Genomic DNA, 18,771 nt, shown 5'->3' on the forward strand with positions numbered 1-18,771 from the left:
CTGGAGAAATATCTCCAGATATCTGTTATCTGGCCCAGTGGGAATGGGCCTTAAGTCTTGTAAACTTAAAGCCTCGCTATGTAACTTTTTTGTATGACACTTTGATACTATATAGTCAGTGTACAGCTTGGATAACACTGTAATTTATATTGTCCCCTCAAGTGTCATATTTTTGTGGCCCCCATTACTTTCCAGCACTGCCTTAACCCTCTTGGGCATGGAGTTAAAGGACAACTTTGTTTTTTTACATATTTTAGATTGTAATTAGAGAAAAGAAAACGTGAGTGTTAAAATGTTTTCATTTGCTTCGTTCTATTGTTTTATCGCGTTTACAGTGCTAAAATGTGGGGCATGCGTACGCATGGGGGCATGCGTACAAGTGGCTAAAAATGTATTTTTAGACAAGCCAGCAGTTTCTTTATTGCTATTTACAGTAACACTTCTAGCCCCCATAAGTCACATCCAACCATGAAAGGTTGCGTTGTATCTTGGGAATGGGCTTATTCTGTGTAAAGTGACATATTTAGCCACTTGTACGCATGCCCCCAACAACTGAAATAAGAATCTCTAAAACAATAGAAAGTAAAGAAATAATTTCAACAACTATCTTTTATATTCTTTAATTACAATCTAAAATATGAACCCTTGTTGTAAAAAACTAAAGTTGTCCTTTAACCCTAACCTCTTTGGTTAGGGTTAGGTTTTAAGGTTAGGTTTAGGCATAGTTTTACTGAGGTTAGGGTTTGGGTTAGGTTTAGGCATAGTTTTACAGAGGTTAGGGTTTGGGTTAGGTTTAAGCATAGTTTTACTGAGGATTAGGTATAGGCATAGTATCATTCACCAGGTTAACATTCACCAGATTTGGACTAATGGGATGTAGGAACAATGAGATGTCGGACCAATGCCATTGCCCCACCACAGGAACCCTCTTCCACTCCTCCGCTGGTGGATGTTAGTGCTCAGTTCCACTCAGAACAGGCCTCGCCATGGTCAACCAAAGAAGTTGAGTGCATATGCTCAGCGTCATATCCAGAGGTTGATTTGGAAAATAGACGTACAAGTACCTAAAACCCTATTGAGCATTTGTGGGGCATCCTCAAATGGAAGGTGGAGGAGTGCAAGGTCTCTAAAATTCACCAGCTCTGTGATGTCGTCATGGAGGAGTGGAAGAGGGTTCCAGTGGCAACCTGTGAAGCTCTGGTGAACTCCATGTCCAAGAGGGTTAAGGCAGTGCTGGAAAGTAATCGTGGCCACACAAATTATTTATCCTCTGAGTAAGCAGGCTCTAATAGCTCAAAAAGGATACCGGATCAAATCCAGGGTAGAAGAGGAAAGTTACATAGTGCAGCTTTAACATTAATTCCGACCAATTTAGCGTTATATACAAATATATTTTTCCAACGATCTAGGACACTGTTGGTATCAATTAATTTCTGTGCGCCTTGAGACAGGTAATCAAACAAATTACAGTTTATTTTTTACACACACAAATAAGAAGCCCACAAAACAATATATTCTGTCTCTCTGCCAGAATGGTCTCTCAGAATACTTCCTGGGTAAAAAGCTTGTTGTACGAATTAAATTCTAACATCCATGACTTCCTCTGGGCTAAGTGAATATTAGCTTACAGCTTAACAGAAAGCTGAATTGGAATAAAGTCAAAATTATTAATAAGCAGTAATACAAAGTAGTGATACGTAGTCAATTGGTTAAAACAAGCAAAAAAAACACTAGTATGGTCCATTCATAAAACAAGGGAGAGCCAGTAGCTTAGCCAGTAGACTATCTGAGCAGGCTGGGTGAAAATTAAACTTAAACGTTGACAAATCAAAAATCTGTATCAAGTAACAACCATAGACGAAAAGTGTGAGCACAATTAAAAGGGACATAATTAACAGGGACGATACTGTAACCAACAGTTGAGCCAGAAACCCTTATGTCCAAAACTGTTATTTTCAGGAAATGGGAAAAGAAACCCTGTATTCAAATACCATCGTAGCGGAATTGTTTCCCGCTCATCCTGCCATCCCACCCACTTCTTTACCCGTAAACCTGTGATTGATTGAAGACTTAATTAGAAGTTTGCATAGGAAAAAGGTACAGTTTCATGACAGTACAGTTCACTGGTACAAGGTCAACTAAAAGGATACACCAAAAAAGCCTATAACTTGTTTCAATTGAGGTCCTTTTTAAACTTTATGTGACAATAAAGTCGAATGGATCTAATACAGGCATGAGTTTGCTAATAGTTACCATTATTGGATCGGGTCCATGCTCAAGTTCCGACAGCCCTATGTTCCCTCAGCGACGCGGGTGAATGTTAACCTGGTGAAATGCTAACCTGCCGACGCTGGTGAGTAGCTAACCTGCCAACGCTGGTGAATGTTAACCACTATGCCTAAACCCAACCCAAACCCTGACCCTAACCTCAGTGGCGCTGAGGGAACATGGGGTCGAGAGGGAACATAGCTGGTCATCAGGGCTGATGGGGGCTCATTTAGCCACGGTGGCATGGCTCATCCGTGTGAGACAGTGTGATACCTTGGTAAACGTGCAGCAGCAATCCATTGTGGTTTTGGGGTGAGAAATAATCAGGTTCCACATTCTTCTACGGGTGTTGTTCATGGTAGCGTTTTGAATTTGAAGGGTAAACTAAACTCACACACATGCATGTGTCCATATAATCTAAGCGCTGCCCAAAGAATTAACTGCTTTCAACCTAGCTTCCCCATATTGGGCATGTACTTATATATATAAAAAAAAAAAAAAAATGTTTTAACACATCTGGTGCCAACCCCGAGTTTCCTGAGTTTGTATTGGTACCACTTCTGTGCCAACCCCGAGTTTGCCGAGTTTGGGAAGTTTTTGAAGTTTTTAATTAAAAAAAAAACTCCAGAAATGTATTAGGCATGATTGCGATCGCGAAATTGCATGTTTAACCCCCATACCAACCCATTCTTTCAAACATGGCAGCCATGTTTGTTTACATCTGAAGAAAACATAATGTCTGCTAGATCATGAATGCCTGAACGGATTTCCAAGCAGATTTTTTTTGTTTGAAAGCTGTGAACAGCGTGCACACACGTCGTGCATGATCTAGGCATGGGCGTGCACGATCCGTGCACTATAAATTACATGGAAGTCTATGGAGACCATGGCATCTTGGACTTTTAAGGAGAAAAAATTATTGCAACGTAAGTGTTAAAAATAACAGATCTACAAATCACAACTCTGCATGGCACGGGGGCTTGTAGATCAGTTATTTTTGCTGCTTACATAATGACCAGGACCACAATGGAAACAAGACCACAGGAGTTTTCGGTGTTATCCTTTTAGCCTTCATTTCTGACCGTCAGGCTAATTCACATTAAAGAATAATAAAAGTGTTCAATCAATCAAGCGGTTATATATCAATAAAAAATAAAGACCCATAAATCGACCAAACTTTGTCGCAACACAATTCTAGGTGGGTGAAACATTGAAAGATGGAGAAACAAAGGTTTGTGGCCGACAGTGACCATAATGGCCTAACATTGACCATTAATTGTGCCATAAACCTTCAGTGACAGACAGGGAGTCTCCAGGGCTTCAGTCAAGCTCACTGTCACTGTCCGATGATTCCACAGGGCAGCCATCATCTTTATCATCCTCCACCGTCTCTACGAACCGCCCGCCTGGTGGACCAACAAGGAGAAAAGAACGTGAAAAATGTAGGCTGTAATTATAATTTTGGAAAATGTAAAGCTGCCGACACTCCTCATAGCTGGAGATGTAATTCATGCAAATGTGATTCCATGAATAGAATCATTACGTTGTTTCCACCATTTATTATTATACTATTTGAAACATTTGAAAACAGAAGGCAGATTCTCTGTATCCATTCTGTCTCTTTATCTCACTTGCAAGCCCAACAGGCAGTTGAGCATTTTACTGTATCTAGCTCACTGAATTAAGGCCTTTTGTTATTTTCAAACCTATCTATCCTCAGTGCCTGGACCTGGCTTTAGTCAATGTTCTCAATACCCTTTTCTCATAAGTACCAGTACTGTACACTTCCCAACAGCCACTTCTACAGTTCTAAAATACAGTTATGAACAAATTGCAAAATGACCTAAACCGTTCAGTTACATTTCATTTAATCTCTTCTACAACTGGAAAACACAGATTTCACATTACAATGTTAATATTTAATGTCCCCCATGTAACCTACCTTTTGGTGAAGTCTCTTCCTCCATGTCCTCGAAGTAGGCAAGGTCATAGCGAACACAATTATTCTGCAAAATAAATAAATATTACTATACTAACTATGGCAGTATTATTAGACTGTGGTTTAATTATTATTATGATCCTCTGATGAAAATAGCGACATGTGAGCTTATAGATCGGCCATTTTCACTGTGTGACACCACAGCACGATAAAGTAAAACGGGTAAAATGGCAGTATTGAACATTTAATGTTTGATTGCACTGCAACGTGTTGTGGGTTGTAGATTGACTATTTGGAATGCAGCCAAGTGTAAAAACAAGCATTACAACATCATCAAGGCTCGCCAAAATCAACTGTAGATTTAGTCAACTAAAAGTAAAAAAAAAAAAAAAAAAGATTAGTAAAATATAACTAGAACTAAATAAAAAGTTCTGTTAAAATCAACACCTGTTGCACAGTTGTATGCCATGACATCATTGTACCTGGAAATTATGCGGGAACGCCTACTCAGTGGCAAAAAACAGAGGCCCCATACACACGAAGACGATACACTGAGTCGTTTCCAAAACATTACACTGTACAGACGGAATCGTCTCAAGAAGTGTCTACATGAAACCACTGAGAATGGCAAGTCTGTCTCCAGAATGCACAAAACCAATGTAGTATATGTGCCAGGCCTCTGAGTGGCGCTGTAAAGCTGCCACAAAGCACCACAAAGAGATAAGAAGAGCGTGATGTTATTTTTTTTGCCTTTTTTATCATAGATATAAAAAGCTAGATGACTCATTCGCCGCTGCAGTTCATTGGAGCGACGTGCAACAACTGGAAGCCGGACGTCTCTAGGGTGACGGAGACCACGCTGCCAGTCAAAGTGACTACTGGCCAATCACAGCGGGTCTATTCCGGGACTTTGTTTCCATGCAGTTCCGATGTTGCGCGGCTCAGCTGTTCTTAGAGGCTGCGTACGAAAAGACCCGCCCCCACCTGCCTCTGAATGGCCTACCAACTTCCGTGTCTGTGACACAAGTGGAAGTGGGAACTGACCGGAAACGACCGGTCGCCAAGAGCCGCGAGCATATGCCCCAGAGCCTAAGGAGCTGTCTACCTTTTTTATCATGTCCACTTGTTGCTGACAGAGGGAGGGAGGAGTACAGTTTGCTGTAAAAGCTCTATCGCAATCAGTAGCACAAACGCAACATGTTTGATGTTGTTGGGAGGGGAAGGGGGACTCGACGCCTTAACTATTTTAGTTCACAGAGTGACACCGCCTAACAACAAAGTATAAAAGGGGCGTGAAATATGGCAGTTATTGAACCTTGTGTTTGACCAGCTTGTCCCAGCATCCTCTCTGCTGCTTCACCAGTGTGAGGACGGGTTCGTTGCACTTCACGGCCCAGGAGCACTGCTCTGCAACGATGGTGCCATCAAGCTCCAGGTCAGCACTGTAGTGCCTGCCGTCCACACTGCCACTGAAGAGAGACCGCACAGACGTCAACAGTGGTGGGGAAACTACTCAAATATTGTACTTAAGTAAAAGTATCAATACTGCAATGCAGAAACTCAGTAAAAGTCTGGAAGTTCGAAATTGACTTGAGTATAAGTACAAAAGTAGGCCATTTGTATCAAAATGTACTTAAAGTAACAATAGTAGAAAGAATGTCAAATGTATACAAATCTTTAGAAAACAGCAGAACTACAAGCTCACAATGTGCCGCGATGCAACGCATTGTGAGATTGTAGATTTTCATAACGCCAAAATGTACTGAATAGAGGGCTGAAGGGGCTAATGTATGTTTTGTAATAATCAAAATCTACAAAAGTAACTAGTAACTTACGTTTTCTAATAATTGTAGCGGAGTAAAAGTACAGTATTTGCCTCTGAGATGAGTAGGAGTAAAAGTACTGAAAATTGGAAATACTCCAGTAAAGTAAAAACAAAAAAATACCTAAAAATTGTACAGTACTCTACTTGAGTATACCGGTATGTACGGAGTTACTGTACACCACTGGACATAAAGCCATGTGTGTAAATTGTGAAGAATCTTTACGCAAACATGCTGGTGAACGTTTGAAAATGTTAATTTATTTTTCTTTATCCTTCGTAATGTCGTAAAGTCCTAATGCTGTTGGTTGCTGTCGGGGTAAAAACCTTGCATGTCCAAAACGATTATTTCTCAGGTAATGGAAAACAAGTTCACAAGCTTGTGAGCTTGTAAATCGGCTACACACTGTAGTAATAGTATGTATAAGGGAATGTTTCTGCCCAGCAACAATGATATGCAACACAAAAAGGTTATGCTGGCATTTTCACCCGACAGTTGTAAGATGATGTATCTAGTTGAATGTAAACCAATGGACCATCACATCCACATTCCTCAACAGACCTGTACACCACACGGTTGGAGTAGAATTCACATTTCTGCGACACTGGATTGTTGAGCTTAACGTTCACAATCACCAACTCTTTCTTCTGATGCCACTTTATCTGAGGGTGGAAGCTGAAACGGACAGAAATCACACATGAACAAAACTCAGGAACAAGGGGAAACATTTTGTATGGTTGACCTGAATCATTTTTAGCTTTAATCTTAAAACCATAAACAAATAATTTGTATGTATTTATTATTCTTAAAATAAATAAAATTACCCCACATTAGTACCTCCACCAGCCCAGTTGTACAGCAGTGCTAAGATGAAAAATGTTCGTATCCTTTTTTTTTTTTTTTTCACTGACGAAAACTAAATAAAAACTAAGCTACGATGACCCCCCACGCTTTAGTGTTACATATTTGTATTCATTTGTACCTTTCTGTAGAGGCAGCATTGTTTGGTTTGCCACTACTGATGAGCTGCTGACCAGTCATTTGATTCTCACTGATGGGGAGACCTGGAATGGATATGGAAGAAATGATAGCAATACTGCATAATTGACACACGTACACACACGCAGACATCTTCAACAAAAACTATTCCAATTTCCAAAGGCAGGTGGGTTGATAATTAATCTAAAATACATGGTTTGGAGGGGTGGAACAGTTAGTCCAATTAAAAAAATGTAAAATCTTTTTGGAATACAATAGCAGATCTAGAAGATAATAGATCAGCTATTTTGTGAACGACACTGTTATATTACTACTGTAAGTATAAAATAGGACTAAAGCGGTCAATCAGACATACATTTAGTTGATGATAAATTAGAATGTCATGTTAATTTGTTGATAACAATCATTAAAAAAACGTTTCTAGATTAATTAACAGAAATCGATAGAATAATCATCAAGAAAATAAATGATAGATGCAGCCCTTGTATGGATGGTAAACTAAATCAAACGGTTGCTGTCAACATTTAAACTGTTCTAATGAAGGTTAGATGGCTTTTGCATTTTCATTTACCATTTTCAGAAGGGTTGAGCTCTGCAGACAGACCACTCTGGACAGTGAATCCTTTGTTTCCATTACTGTATAAAATAATAATGCATACATTGTTTTATTAATGGATTACCCATGTACAATAGTGCAGTAGCAAAAGGTACTGACCAGAAAAGAAGACACATTCACATTCTAAATAACCCATGTCCCATTATTAACAAAAGCACTACTAGAATAACAGGCAAAAAGTTAGACTGGATATACACATTATTGCGTATTATTATTTTATGCTTTAACTATTGAAAAATCGAACATTTTGACCAGATTTTGACCCGATTCTATAAGTGTCATTTGAAACCTATGTTTCTATGTCAGTGGTGCTCAAACTTTTTCATGTGAAGGACCCCCAAAATGATATGTATTTGGCCACGGACGCGTTATTTGGAATTGCACACGCGTTCTGGGCAAACCCCGCCCATGGAAGCTTTTGATTGGCTGAACTGGCGCTAGGGAGCGCTCCTTTTTGTCCGCTTGGACCGCACAGAGGTGCGCGGTGCGTTTATCGTGCGCTTGCCCAGGCCTTACGGCCTGGGCATAAATAGAACGATTGCATTCACCACGGCTTCGTAACTCGCGCGGCGCTCCGCCGGCCGCGCGGCCCTGGCCCGCTCTTCGCGGCCACTCGCGCCTGCGGCGCTCGGGGGCGAAGAGCAGGACCAAGGTCCGCTGGCCTTCGCGCCGCTTGCAGTGTCGTGGACAATAATCAACGCCTCCGCCCAGAACGCGTGTGCAATTCCAAATAACGCGCCACGGACCGTCAGACCCTCCATCTCAAAATATTTAGTTGCAGGGACCACCCAGAAGCAAAATTCTTGTTACAAACGTTCCCTTTAGAAATACATATATTCAAAGATTTGCATACATTTTCACGTCTTTTTCAAAAATAGCAGATCTACAAGCTCGCAGCGCGGCAACGTGAGCTTGTATATCTGCCATTTTTTAATAGTTAAAGCATTAAATAATTCTAGGCCTAAATGGGTTAATAAGAAAAACATAACAAGGCTCACGGGGCACTACAACTGTATGTACCAAGCCCTTCTTTCTTTCCAAGTTCCCCCCCAAAAGAATCAAGATGCTCGCAATGGATCGGGATGCACTGTGAGATTGTAGATCGGCTATTTTCGAACAGCCATAGTATGAAATAGGGCACCAACCTCAGCCTTAGAGCTGTATTCCTCAGATTGGCCAAGAAGTCATTCAATGGTTCCACCACCAGAGGTCGTCTGTTGTCTGAGTGCTTGGTTTGATCAGCAGATGCAGGCTGGAGTGGAAGATGGGGGCGGACTGGTTCAGCAGACGGAGGCTGAAGTGGGACATGGGGGTGGACTGGTTCAGCAGACGGAGGCTGGAGTGGGCCATGGGGGTGGACTGGTTCAGCAGACGCAGGCTGAAGTGGGCCATGGGGGAGGACTGGTCCCTGTGGTTGAATTTCAGGAGGTTGAGAAGGAGCAGCAGGCTCCTTTCTTGGCTGTGGGACTTGAACAGAGGCTGCGGCGGCAGCAGCAGCAGCTTGTGGACAGGCTCTGCTGATGACCGCGGCCAGCGCCTGCATGTTGTGCTCCATGGCCATTGCAGTGATCTCCATCCTAGAACACAAGACATCCCTGTGTAACGTAAACTGCTTTTCTCACCGGGACACCAAGTGCTTTGTAAAGGATTTATTCAACTTAATAAGGCATGGTTCCCCATTTAAATAAAGCATAGGTAACTGTTAATCAGTACAAAATTGTCTTGAGGGGTTTCCAGAAGCTGGCATAAGAATTTCCTGTTCATTTTCCAATAGCTTCATATGATTGGTTTGGCTGCAATCAATGATCCAATGAAATAAGCCAATGAAATGAAGCTACGGGAAAATCCAGCAGAACAGGTATGCCACCTTCCACACACCCGGGACTATAGTACAGTTATGCACAGTGCATATACAGGATTTATTAACCTTAATAAAGCATGACTTGGTACATGCCAAAACCGTGATAAGTCAACATTAATAGGTAAGCTAGTGAGACTGAATAGATGTGTTTGTAATGCTACCAATAATTAAAAACAAACTAAAAGGCTTCATTGATGTTTTTAAGCAGTCTATAACCTCTGAAAACATTTCTTATAAAGGATTATAACAATCTTATAATATTATATTAACATTTCAATATTTGAGGAAAACACATGTAAAAAGATTATCTACTCCAGTAAACAGTTCTGGAATTGTTTATCTACTCCAGTAAACAGTACTGGAATTGTGTTAAAATGAAAGTTTACAGCATATAAATACAACTTGTTAAATAGAATATATATACTGTACACACAGGCAATGTTACTTTGAATAGTTATAAGCTCCTCACAAAAAGTTTGGAAACTTAACTTCCAATTATTTCTCCCCTTCAATAATACCAATTGGTGTTGTATTGTATATCATATATTGTTAGAATAGTCCCCACTCCTTGGGGTGTTTTGTCACATATATGTTTATACTGTAGCCTATTCACATATGTGAAATGCATCCTCTGCATTTACCCATCATATAACAACTAGGAGCAGTGAGCAGCCAATTATTGGATTAATTAGTGGTTAAGAGTCTTGCTTAGGGACACACATCGACACATTGCTGGCCTGGCCGGGAATCATACATGGGACAACCAGGGGCTCTAGCTCCCAAGGCGGGCTCACTGACCACTCATCTATGGCTGTTGATTAGTCACCTTTACAACAAAGTCTAACTTGTAAGGATCGTGCAATCGTGTAAAGTGACCAACACATCTAAATATGAGTAGCACCCCTCCAAAATGTTGCCAAAATACCCAAATATGCGTATGTTAGTAATCACTCTCTTGGTTTGAGCGGACCTAGCGAGCACACACTTTGCTGGCAGGTGTGTGACAGTCACAGGTGTGTACCTGGCATCTGAGCATTGGTCCTGAGACTTTGATGAGTTTTTGTATGCTCCAAACGGCAACACTGAACCCATGGAAAGATGGCACTTTGTCCCTTCAGGATAATACCAGTGCAATAGGGCAAGTGGAAGCTGCTGTTTTGTTTCACAGAGCAGCATTATTTGGCATCACTGAGGAACCAAAGGCCTTCTTCCAGAGATTACAGGAAGATTTGACAGATGTCAAAGTTGCAGGACCCATGCTTAGGTGCCAGTCATAGACCTGACTGCCAGCAGGTGTGCTGGCAGGTCACTCAAAACAAGAGCAATTACCAACAGAAGCATATTGTAAGATTTGAGGAAAGTAGTTTGGGGGCGTAACCCACTCGTTTAGCTGTGTTTTCTTATTCCACGATTGCAAAATCCTCACAAGTTATCCAAACTTTTTGTGAGGAATTTAGATACTGATCTCAATAAGTAACACTTTTAACTACCGGTAGTTACTTTAATTGATTCAGTAACAAGAACTGAATTATTAAAGTAACTAGTTACTTTTTCGTTTCATTATTAAAAGTATAGATTTTCATGTTGCTGCTCTGCAAGATGACATCTCTGAGCTTTAATCTGTTGTGCTGCTCACTATGATGAAAACTAGTAGATGATAGGAAGCACAGCTTCAACAACAACATACCTACACACGTACCACTTGCCCCAGACCGCATCCATAGACCACTCCACTAGCAAGCTAGCAAGCCAACGACAGCATACATGTCTCTTCTGCAAATGTTCCCGCTTTGCGGACGTGCCCCCATGCCAAGCAAAACCCAAAACTAAAGTGTATCGCAACATGTTGCATGCTTGTAGATCTCCTTAATGTTAGTTCATGTCTATCTATGTTTATAATGACAGCAAAGAGTCTCAAAGTAGCTTACTTGATGTCCCCAGTAGTACAACATACTTATGTTCTTACCAGTATTGTGGTAGTGTAGTGTGTCACTTTGCGCTACAAATTACTGCAGATTTGTTACAGGTTAGATTACGTTATCAATGTAATGATGCAAATATGTTGTACCATTTTGACTTTTTGCGAGAGAAAGCAAATATGGTCATATTGGCTAAAGTCTGCAGTTGGAATTTGTAGAATGGCAAAAAGAATGCTACTTCTGTATTTTTACAGTGTATTCTTATGTAAAAGGGAATGTTCAAATTGGCCGTGGCAATAAAAAACAAAGCTATTAATGTCATTGACTGTCATTTTGTGGTTGTTAGTTTGTATTTTCAACAGTTAATACAAACAGTCAAATAAATAGTGAAATATCTTTATTGAGAATGTGCTTTAAAGTGCTGTGTGTGTATTAATCACCTTCCTTCAAACAAATATTTTAACATTAAATTCAATTGTAAACAAAAAAGAAAAGAAGGTCAAAAAAGAAGGTCTAGGCTAACCCATTGTGAAAATGTTCTATCCTCCCCCCCCAAAAAAGGAAAAAAAAAAAACATCTAAGTGCATTACAGTTTGTGTGCAGCCTGTAATATACAAACGACATTTTCACATAGCCCTTGGGACACTTCACATAACATCCATTCAAACTAAAGATGGTCCGCAGATAGCTCACACACCGACAGTGGAGGAAACCAACACCAACTCTGGGGGAGCCCGGGTTCGAATTGGGAACCTTTCGTTTCCCAAGCTGCCACTCTACTCACTGGTAGGTGAGTCAGTGGAATACAACAGCAGTGACAAAAAGGACCCCAATTGACACAAGCCCCAAAGCTTTTCCGAGGCATCCTTTTAGTTGACCTTGTACTAGTGAACTGTACCTTTTCCTAAGTAAACTTCTAATAAAATCTTCAATCAATCAAACAATTAATCACACAAATGTATGTGGGGAGGAATCAATTGGCATAATGACTAAATTGGAGAGAACAAAAAATGATTGGGCTGAAACCTTGCCAAGAAGGGGTTACCTTTTTGGGCTGCATTCCTGACAACAAACTGATTTCAAAAGCAAATCAAAAAACATTATTTTGGGGCAGAATTTCCGTCAACAAAAGTGCTCTCAAGACTCTGGCTGGAGCCCTCATTCAAAGCCACTTTCACTATGCTTGCACCTCTTGGTTCTCCATCTCAATGTCACTAAAAGCTTCAAACCTCTCAAAACAAACTGATCTGACTACTTCTCGGCCTAAAGCCCACTCAAATCTAAGCTGTGAACCTCCAAAAACAAACTGATCCGACTACTTCATTTTCAATTAACTGCTCAATCTCAAAACCTGCCTAATTCCAACACACTTTACTAGTCTGGAGTGGCTCAGGGTAGAACAGTGGTTCTCAACCTGTGGGTCGGGACCCCCAGGGGGGGGAGGGGGGAGGGGGTTGCCAAATTATTTTGAGGGGTCCCCAGATGTTTTGCTAAATGTTAAGATTGTTTTCTCACTCAACAGTAAACAAACCAACATAAAGTTTAAGTGTAAATCTGCACATTTCTAAAGTGTCAATTAAAGGACTTTTGAGACTTAAAAGGATCCCTGGCTAATACGACAAATATGGCTAATAGATCACACATGACATCATAAATGTCATGTGTGATCTATCCCTATATAATTTATGGAGTGCATGTGTAAAAAACACATTTGAAATATTGATTTGATGCTCATATTAACCATAGGAAGTATTACGTTTGTTTTTATTTGCACATGCATGCCATAAATTCCATAGGGATAGATCACACATGACATTTATGACATCATCAACTTGAGACGGGCATTTCCCCCTGTTGAGTGAAAGATTTGCTATTTCTAGAAGAAAAACAATATTTAAGGTGTTTTTAATTTTACATTGTAGTTATAGAGGACAATTATAATGTATTAAGGCATATTTGTCGTATTAGCCAGGGATCCCTTTAATTGTCAAATATTAGAGGCAGAAATTGTGAAAATATTTTCACAATAGAACCGTGTTAATTAAACAAATTGTAATGCCTCAACTCTTCCCACTCCAAGTAGTGCTCGTCAGGGTGGGGGGTCCCCAGTTCAAATATCGAATCCGATACTTCCTGACCATGGAGAGCGAAGGTCCGTTTCTCAGTGGTTTAGTCAACTATGAAGGTTGAATAACTAATTGAGCTCCCAAAATGTTTGACAGCCGCTGAAAGTTTGTATCTCATTCACTTACTATACACTATACATAAAGGAAAAAATACGCCCCAAAAATGCTTTAAGTAGCATGTGAGGGGTCAAACTAGGGGTTTTTAATTATTCTGAATCCATTGCAAGCATTTTTTTTTTGCATGAAAAACACTCAGAAAAGGACCTTCGCTCTCCAAGGTAATGGAAGTATCGGATTCGACTAGGGCTGTCACAATTATTACATAATCGTCTAATCGTGATTATTTGACATTATCGCAATTATTTTGTCATAATCGTGAATGTTGAAAAATGTCCGAAATAGTGGAGATAGCCGATCTACAAGTTCACAACGCGTCGCATCGCGACGCGTTGTGAGCTTGTAGATCGGCTATATCCACTATCAAAGTCATTTTTTAAGTAGTAAGTTGTCAAATATGTCAGTAATTTCTTTGTATATTTAGGTTATGTGTCATATCTACCATGTACAACTTCAAAACCTAAAAGCCAAACAGAAATGTAATTATCAATGACAAAAACACAATTAAATCGTTAATCACCAATTATTTGAGTGACAATTAATCGTCATGTAAAATGTCATATCGTGACAGCCCTAGATTCGACCCAACTATAGGTCAAGACTTGGGTTCTCTATAAACCTTTTTCCAGAGCGCTGACATGTAGCTGTGGTGTCCCTGTGCGAAGCGCTGCCGCTTGGCACCGCAGCTATGGTTGCCGCTCGGAGAAATGGGTCAATAGACTGACCACATGAAGTCTGAGATTCACGTGAAGCCACGCTGTTATTAGACCCAGTCTTGCTTACATTAAAACGTACAGACAATTCCCTTATACTACCAGTACTGATAGAATAACTGTCTCAAATGACTTGATGTCGTACAAAACATATTATATAACACATATCGTTGCTGTCTGGCAGACACCTTGTATCTTCATACTTCAACTTAAATTGATACCCCACTTCGTTGTTTTTAGATCTGTTTTTTTTTTTTGTTTTTTGTTTTTTGTTTTTAAGTGAAATCTGTGGGTTTTATAAACATTGTACCAATGAATGAATGAACTAGGGATGGGTTACAAAGTTTTTAAAGTGAAATATGTGGGTTTCATAAAAAATGTACAAATGAAAAGAATTAACTAGGGATGGGTTACAAGTAGGAAGCCAATAAGAATGGCAGGTACCTGGTACCCGCCATATCAGTTCTGCATATCAGTTCCTAGACTCGCCAATAACTGTTCCAAAAAGGCTTCAATCATCAAAAATAGAAGCAGTGCTCTTCTGAGCACAGGTCTCCGCCAGGTCAGATAGGTTATTTTGTCCTCATGGTGGCGCTATAATAGGCCACTGTGAAAGGGGTGCCACGTCTTCTTCAGCCTTTCACGGGAGGGTGGAAAAATAATTGGTTAAGGCAGCGGAAGCTTGTGATTGGCTGCACGGAGGTGCCAAAAGTGGGAGGGACGGAGATACACCTAAACCTAACCTTAACCTCAATAAAACTAACGCTGGTGAATGCTAACCTGTTGAAATGCTATAGAGCATCGCAGTTGAAGCCCCACCCCGTCCCCACTCTGGTGTCAGAAGCGTTTTCCGCATTCATTTCTTCCATAGACATTTCATAAAGTATTTATTTAAACGTTTTTAAGCCTTGGACAAAGCCACCTCGGCTAGAGAGGAATCATGTCAATATTCAATTTTTTTTTAATGCAAAGATTAATTAGAAAGCTGAAAAAAGGGCAGGGTACAAGACTGTGTACATCATTATTTTTTAAATTGCGTAAACTACACTCCCAGAATGCATTGCGAATGACACTTGTTTCCTGAAATATAGCCCTTAAATCACGCTCAGTTTAGTTATCCAGGCCAGCATATGGCCTGAAATGTAGTGATTGTCATCTCTGTGGACGCTCTTATCGTCATCCTTAACATAGTGCATCATATTTGTAAAAGAAAGACGATCGCTCACGGAGTTCTGCTGAAGTGCAATAATCCGCCGGGAAGACAGGGGGCAGTAGCTACTTCCGCGGTAACCGCAAGATATGTGAAGCTAGACCAATCACAGACGTCGATTTCACCAGATGTACATGTTTAGCAGTATGGGAAATGCAGTTCTTCTCTGTGCGATCTTGATTAAAACGTGTTTTTACTAAAACTAGAGTGATTGCATACATACTCAGGGTTCTACAGGAGCATATAGAACCATTTTACAACCACCAGCCTAGTGGTAAGTGTACATTGAATTGCTACGACTTTGTGGCTGATAATGAAAAACCCTGTGGTGAAAATGAATGGAAAATGGACTTCCGACACCTCACTGCGATGCTCTATCCTGCTGACGCTGGTGAATGCTAACCTGGTGAAATGCTAACCTGCCGATGCTGGTGAATGCTAACCTGGGGAATGTTAAACTGGTCGCACCAACGGTGCTTAAAGGGCCTACACCATGCTTTTAAAACTATATTTTTTGTATAAATATATGCTCAAAATTGAGTCTTAGACAGGTTTTAACCCTCAACAAACACTCTGACCATTCTTTTTGTTTGTTCTAGCTCTACTATAATGAGGCTCTCCAGCTGCAATACCAAAACGGCCTCTGTTTGCTCAGGGGCGCATCTAGTGGGGTTTTTCCAGAAAAAAAATAAGTTTTTTGAAAAAAAAATAAGTTTTTTGAAAAAAAAAAAAAGTTTTTGAAAAAAAGTTTTTTGAAAAAAAAAATTGAAAAAAAGTTTTGAAAAAAAAAATTTTTTTGAAAAAAAAAAAGTTTTGAAAAAAAAAAGTTTTGAAAAAAAACATTTTTTTTGAATTTTTTTTTTGACTGAAAAAAAAACGGGAAACGAGAGTGACGTCACTCTCGTCAACTCTCAGAACAGCATTGTTCTGAGAACCCGTGGAAAGCTTTTCATCTCTGTCTGCCCAAAACCAGAGAAAGACACAACGGTCAGAAATAGGACTTTGTGAGGATAGAAGGTGCCAGTGGGACCCCAAAAAAAGGTTTTAAAATAGAAAAAGTGAAAATTCATGGTGTAGGTCCTTTAACCCAGTTGCTTTTTTGATACACTCGGACTGAAAGACCTGCAAAAAATACTCTCCCAGCCTTTCACGGCAATTGGACGCTGCATTCATGATTCATGATTTTTGTTCTAATAATGGGTTTTGCTAAAGTCAACCGGCTTGTCGAATTTTGTGAAAAGGGTGGCATTTGTTCCTCGGCCTAGTGTGAATGTGGGTGCAAAATTTCATGGAAATCGCAAGCTGTGTTCATTAATTATGGTATTTTGTTCAAAGTGGACCAATCCTGCAAACTTTGGAAGCCAATGTTAGCCAATTAGAATGCAATATGAAATATCAGACAGACCAGTCTTGATCACATGACTATAGAGATACTGTATACCGATTTGCGTGATTTTTGGATAAAATCTGATGTAATATTAGAAAATAGTTTTTTGCATACGTCAGCTTCCTGGTGGCGCTATAAAAGGCAGATGTGAAAAATGCATTTGAGGGTTTTTCCTTGGCCTCTAGGGAGTGTGAATACAACGTTTTACATTGATCGGTGGAGTTATAGGTAAAAACACGAATCAGCCCGTTATAGCACCACCATGAGGCTGATTTGAAAAATAAATCTAGTGGGATTTCTTCCTCGGCCAAGTGGGATTGTGCGTGCAAAGTTTCACGGAAATCGCACTCCGTGTTCATGATTTGACCCACAGTTGGTCATTCAAATGGGTCCCAGAAAAAATTGTATGGGTCCCCAATAAAAAAATAAAAATGTCAGTTTTATGAGCTTGTAGATCGGCTATTTTCAAAATGTTTGCCTCTTTATATTATTTTACAAGTTGGCTAATGTTTGAACAGCTTTTATAGTATAGTTTGTTCATTACTTTTGATGCAGTAATGGCATTTTTTCTTCTTTCTTGAGAGATTTAAAAAAGGTCTTAACACGCTTGTTGCCTGGATTAAAATCGACTAATGTCTTCAATTGCCACCATCTTCGTACCTTTTAATGTGCACGATGGTGCACGGGTCATGCACAGATAATGCACCACACTTGTGCATGCCATTCACAGCTTTCAAACTAAAAAAATCCGCTAGGAAATCCGTTCAGGCATTCATGAGATAGAGGCTAGTGTTTTCTTCAAATATAAACAAACATGGCTGCCATGTTTGAAAGATACATGCATTTCGGAATAGCGATCATGCCAAAACCGGAAGTAGGAAGTAAGGAGTGCAAAAAAAAAAAAAAAAAACTCTGGAAACTCATGTTTGGCAACAAGTGTGTTAACAGTTTTACTGCCATATTTATTATTTATTTATTGGGGCTGGTGCCAGCAAAAAGCAGCTTACCGTTGCGATGTTATAGAAAAAGATCTATTGATTATTTCCAAACGATTTTTTTCTTCTTCATTGGACCTATTATATGTGTACTTTAGCCAAGCTGGCGGCAGGGGGAAGCCTTATGCAAGGAATGGATGTGAAATGGCCCTCCCCTCTTTCCGTCGTTCAGAGCATAGAAATGCATAATCTAGATCAGGTCCACAGAGAACAGCCAGGAAGCGAATTGGACATCATTGATGTTTACGTGTGGTGGAGATTTGAAAGCAGCATTACGGGAGATGTTTTTACTGTACACACCCGCACAACCTCTCATCAGCTTACAGTCATCAGACAAGGTAAAAGAACGGCCGTTCGTATTGGCAACGCGCCGCAGTCAAAATAGGGGTGAACGGGAACGTCCGAAGCAGTAAAAGAGTTAAAGATATGCGTCACAGACGAAATAGGGAACCGTTAGGAACCGGAAACCGATAAGCAGAACTGGACTCCTGGTATTAACGCTTCTTGTGACTAAATAACTATATTGGATTATTTTCTTTTTTTCCATTTCCCGAATAGTAATAGTTTTGGACATATACAAGGTGTTTCCCCCCCCGACAGCAAGGATATCACAGTGCCATGTCTATGGGTGTTCTCACCCAGTGATGTGAGGGTGCTCTCCAGTGTCTTTGTGCTCCTTCAGTAATGTCAGGTGCTCAGGGTTGTTGGCGGCCATTCCGGTGCTCAGGATCTCAGAGTGGACGTTGTACTCGTTGATCAGTGTCTTCATGCCGGGCAAGCGTGTCATTCGCACCTGCG

At 40.3% G+C, this 18,771-nt stretch overlaps 1 protein-coding gene across 1 annotated transcript in view; it reads right to left on the reverse strand.

The window, feature by feature from the left end:
• tdrd12 (tudor domain containing 12) overlaps positions 1 to 18,771 on the reverse strand; it is a gene marked incomplete at both ends in the record, with an annotated part of 47,001 nt that overhangs the window by 3,985 nt on the left and 24,245 nt on the right. Inside the window, 6 exons of the mRNA XM_080737049.1 lie at positions 3,603 to 3,674; positions 4,211 to 4,274; positions 5,523 to 5,676; positions 6,592 to 6,705; positions 8,850 to 9,182; positions 18,612 to 18,766. Coding sequence (XP_080593175.1) covers positions 3,603 to 3,674; positions 4,211 to 4,274; positions 5,523 to 5,676; positions 6,592 to 6,705; positions 8,850 to 9,182; positions 18,612 to 18,766 — 892 coding nt within the window. The remainder of the gene's footprint in view (positions 1 to 3,602; positions 3,675 to 4,210; positions 4,275 to 5,522; positions 5,677 to 6,591; positions 6,706 to 8,849; positions 9,183 to 18,611; positions 18,767 to 18,771) is intronic.

The sequence above is a fragment of the Nannobrachium achirus genome (assembly GCF_963921795.1).
Source record: "Nannobrachium achirus genome assembly, chromosome: 11".
NCBI lineage: Eukaryota > Metazoa > Chordata > Actinopteri > Myctophiformes > Myctophidae > Nannobrachium > Nannobrachium achirus.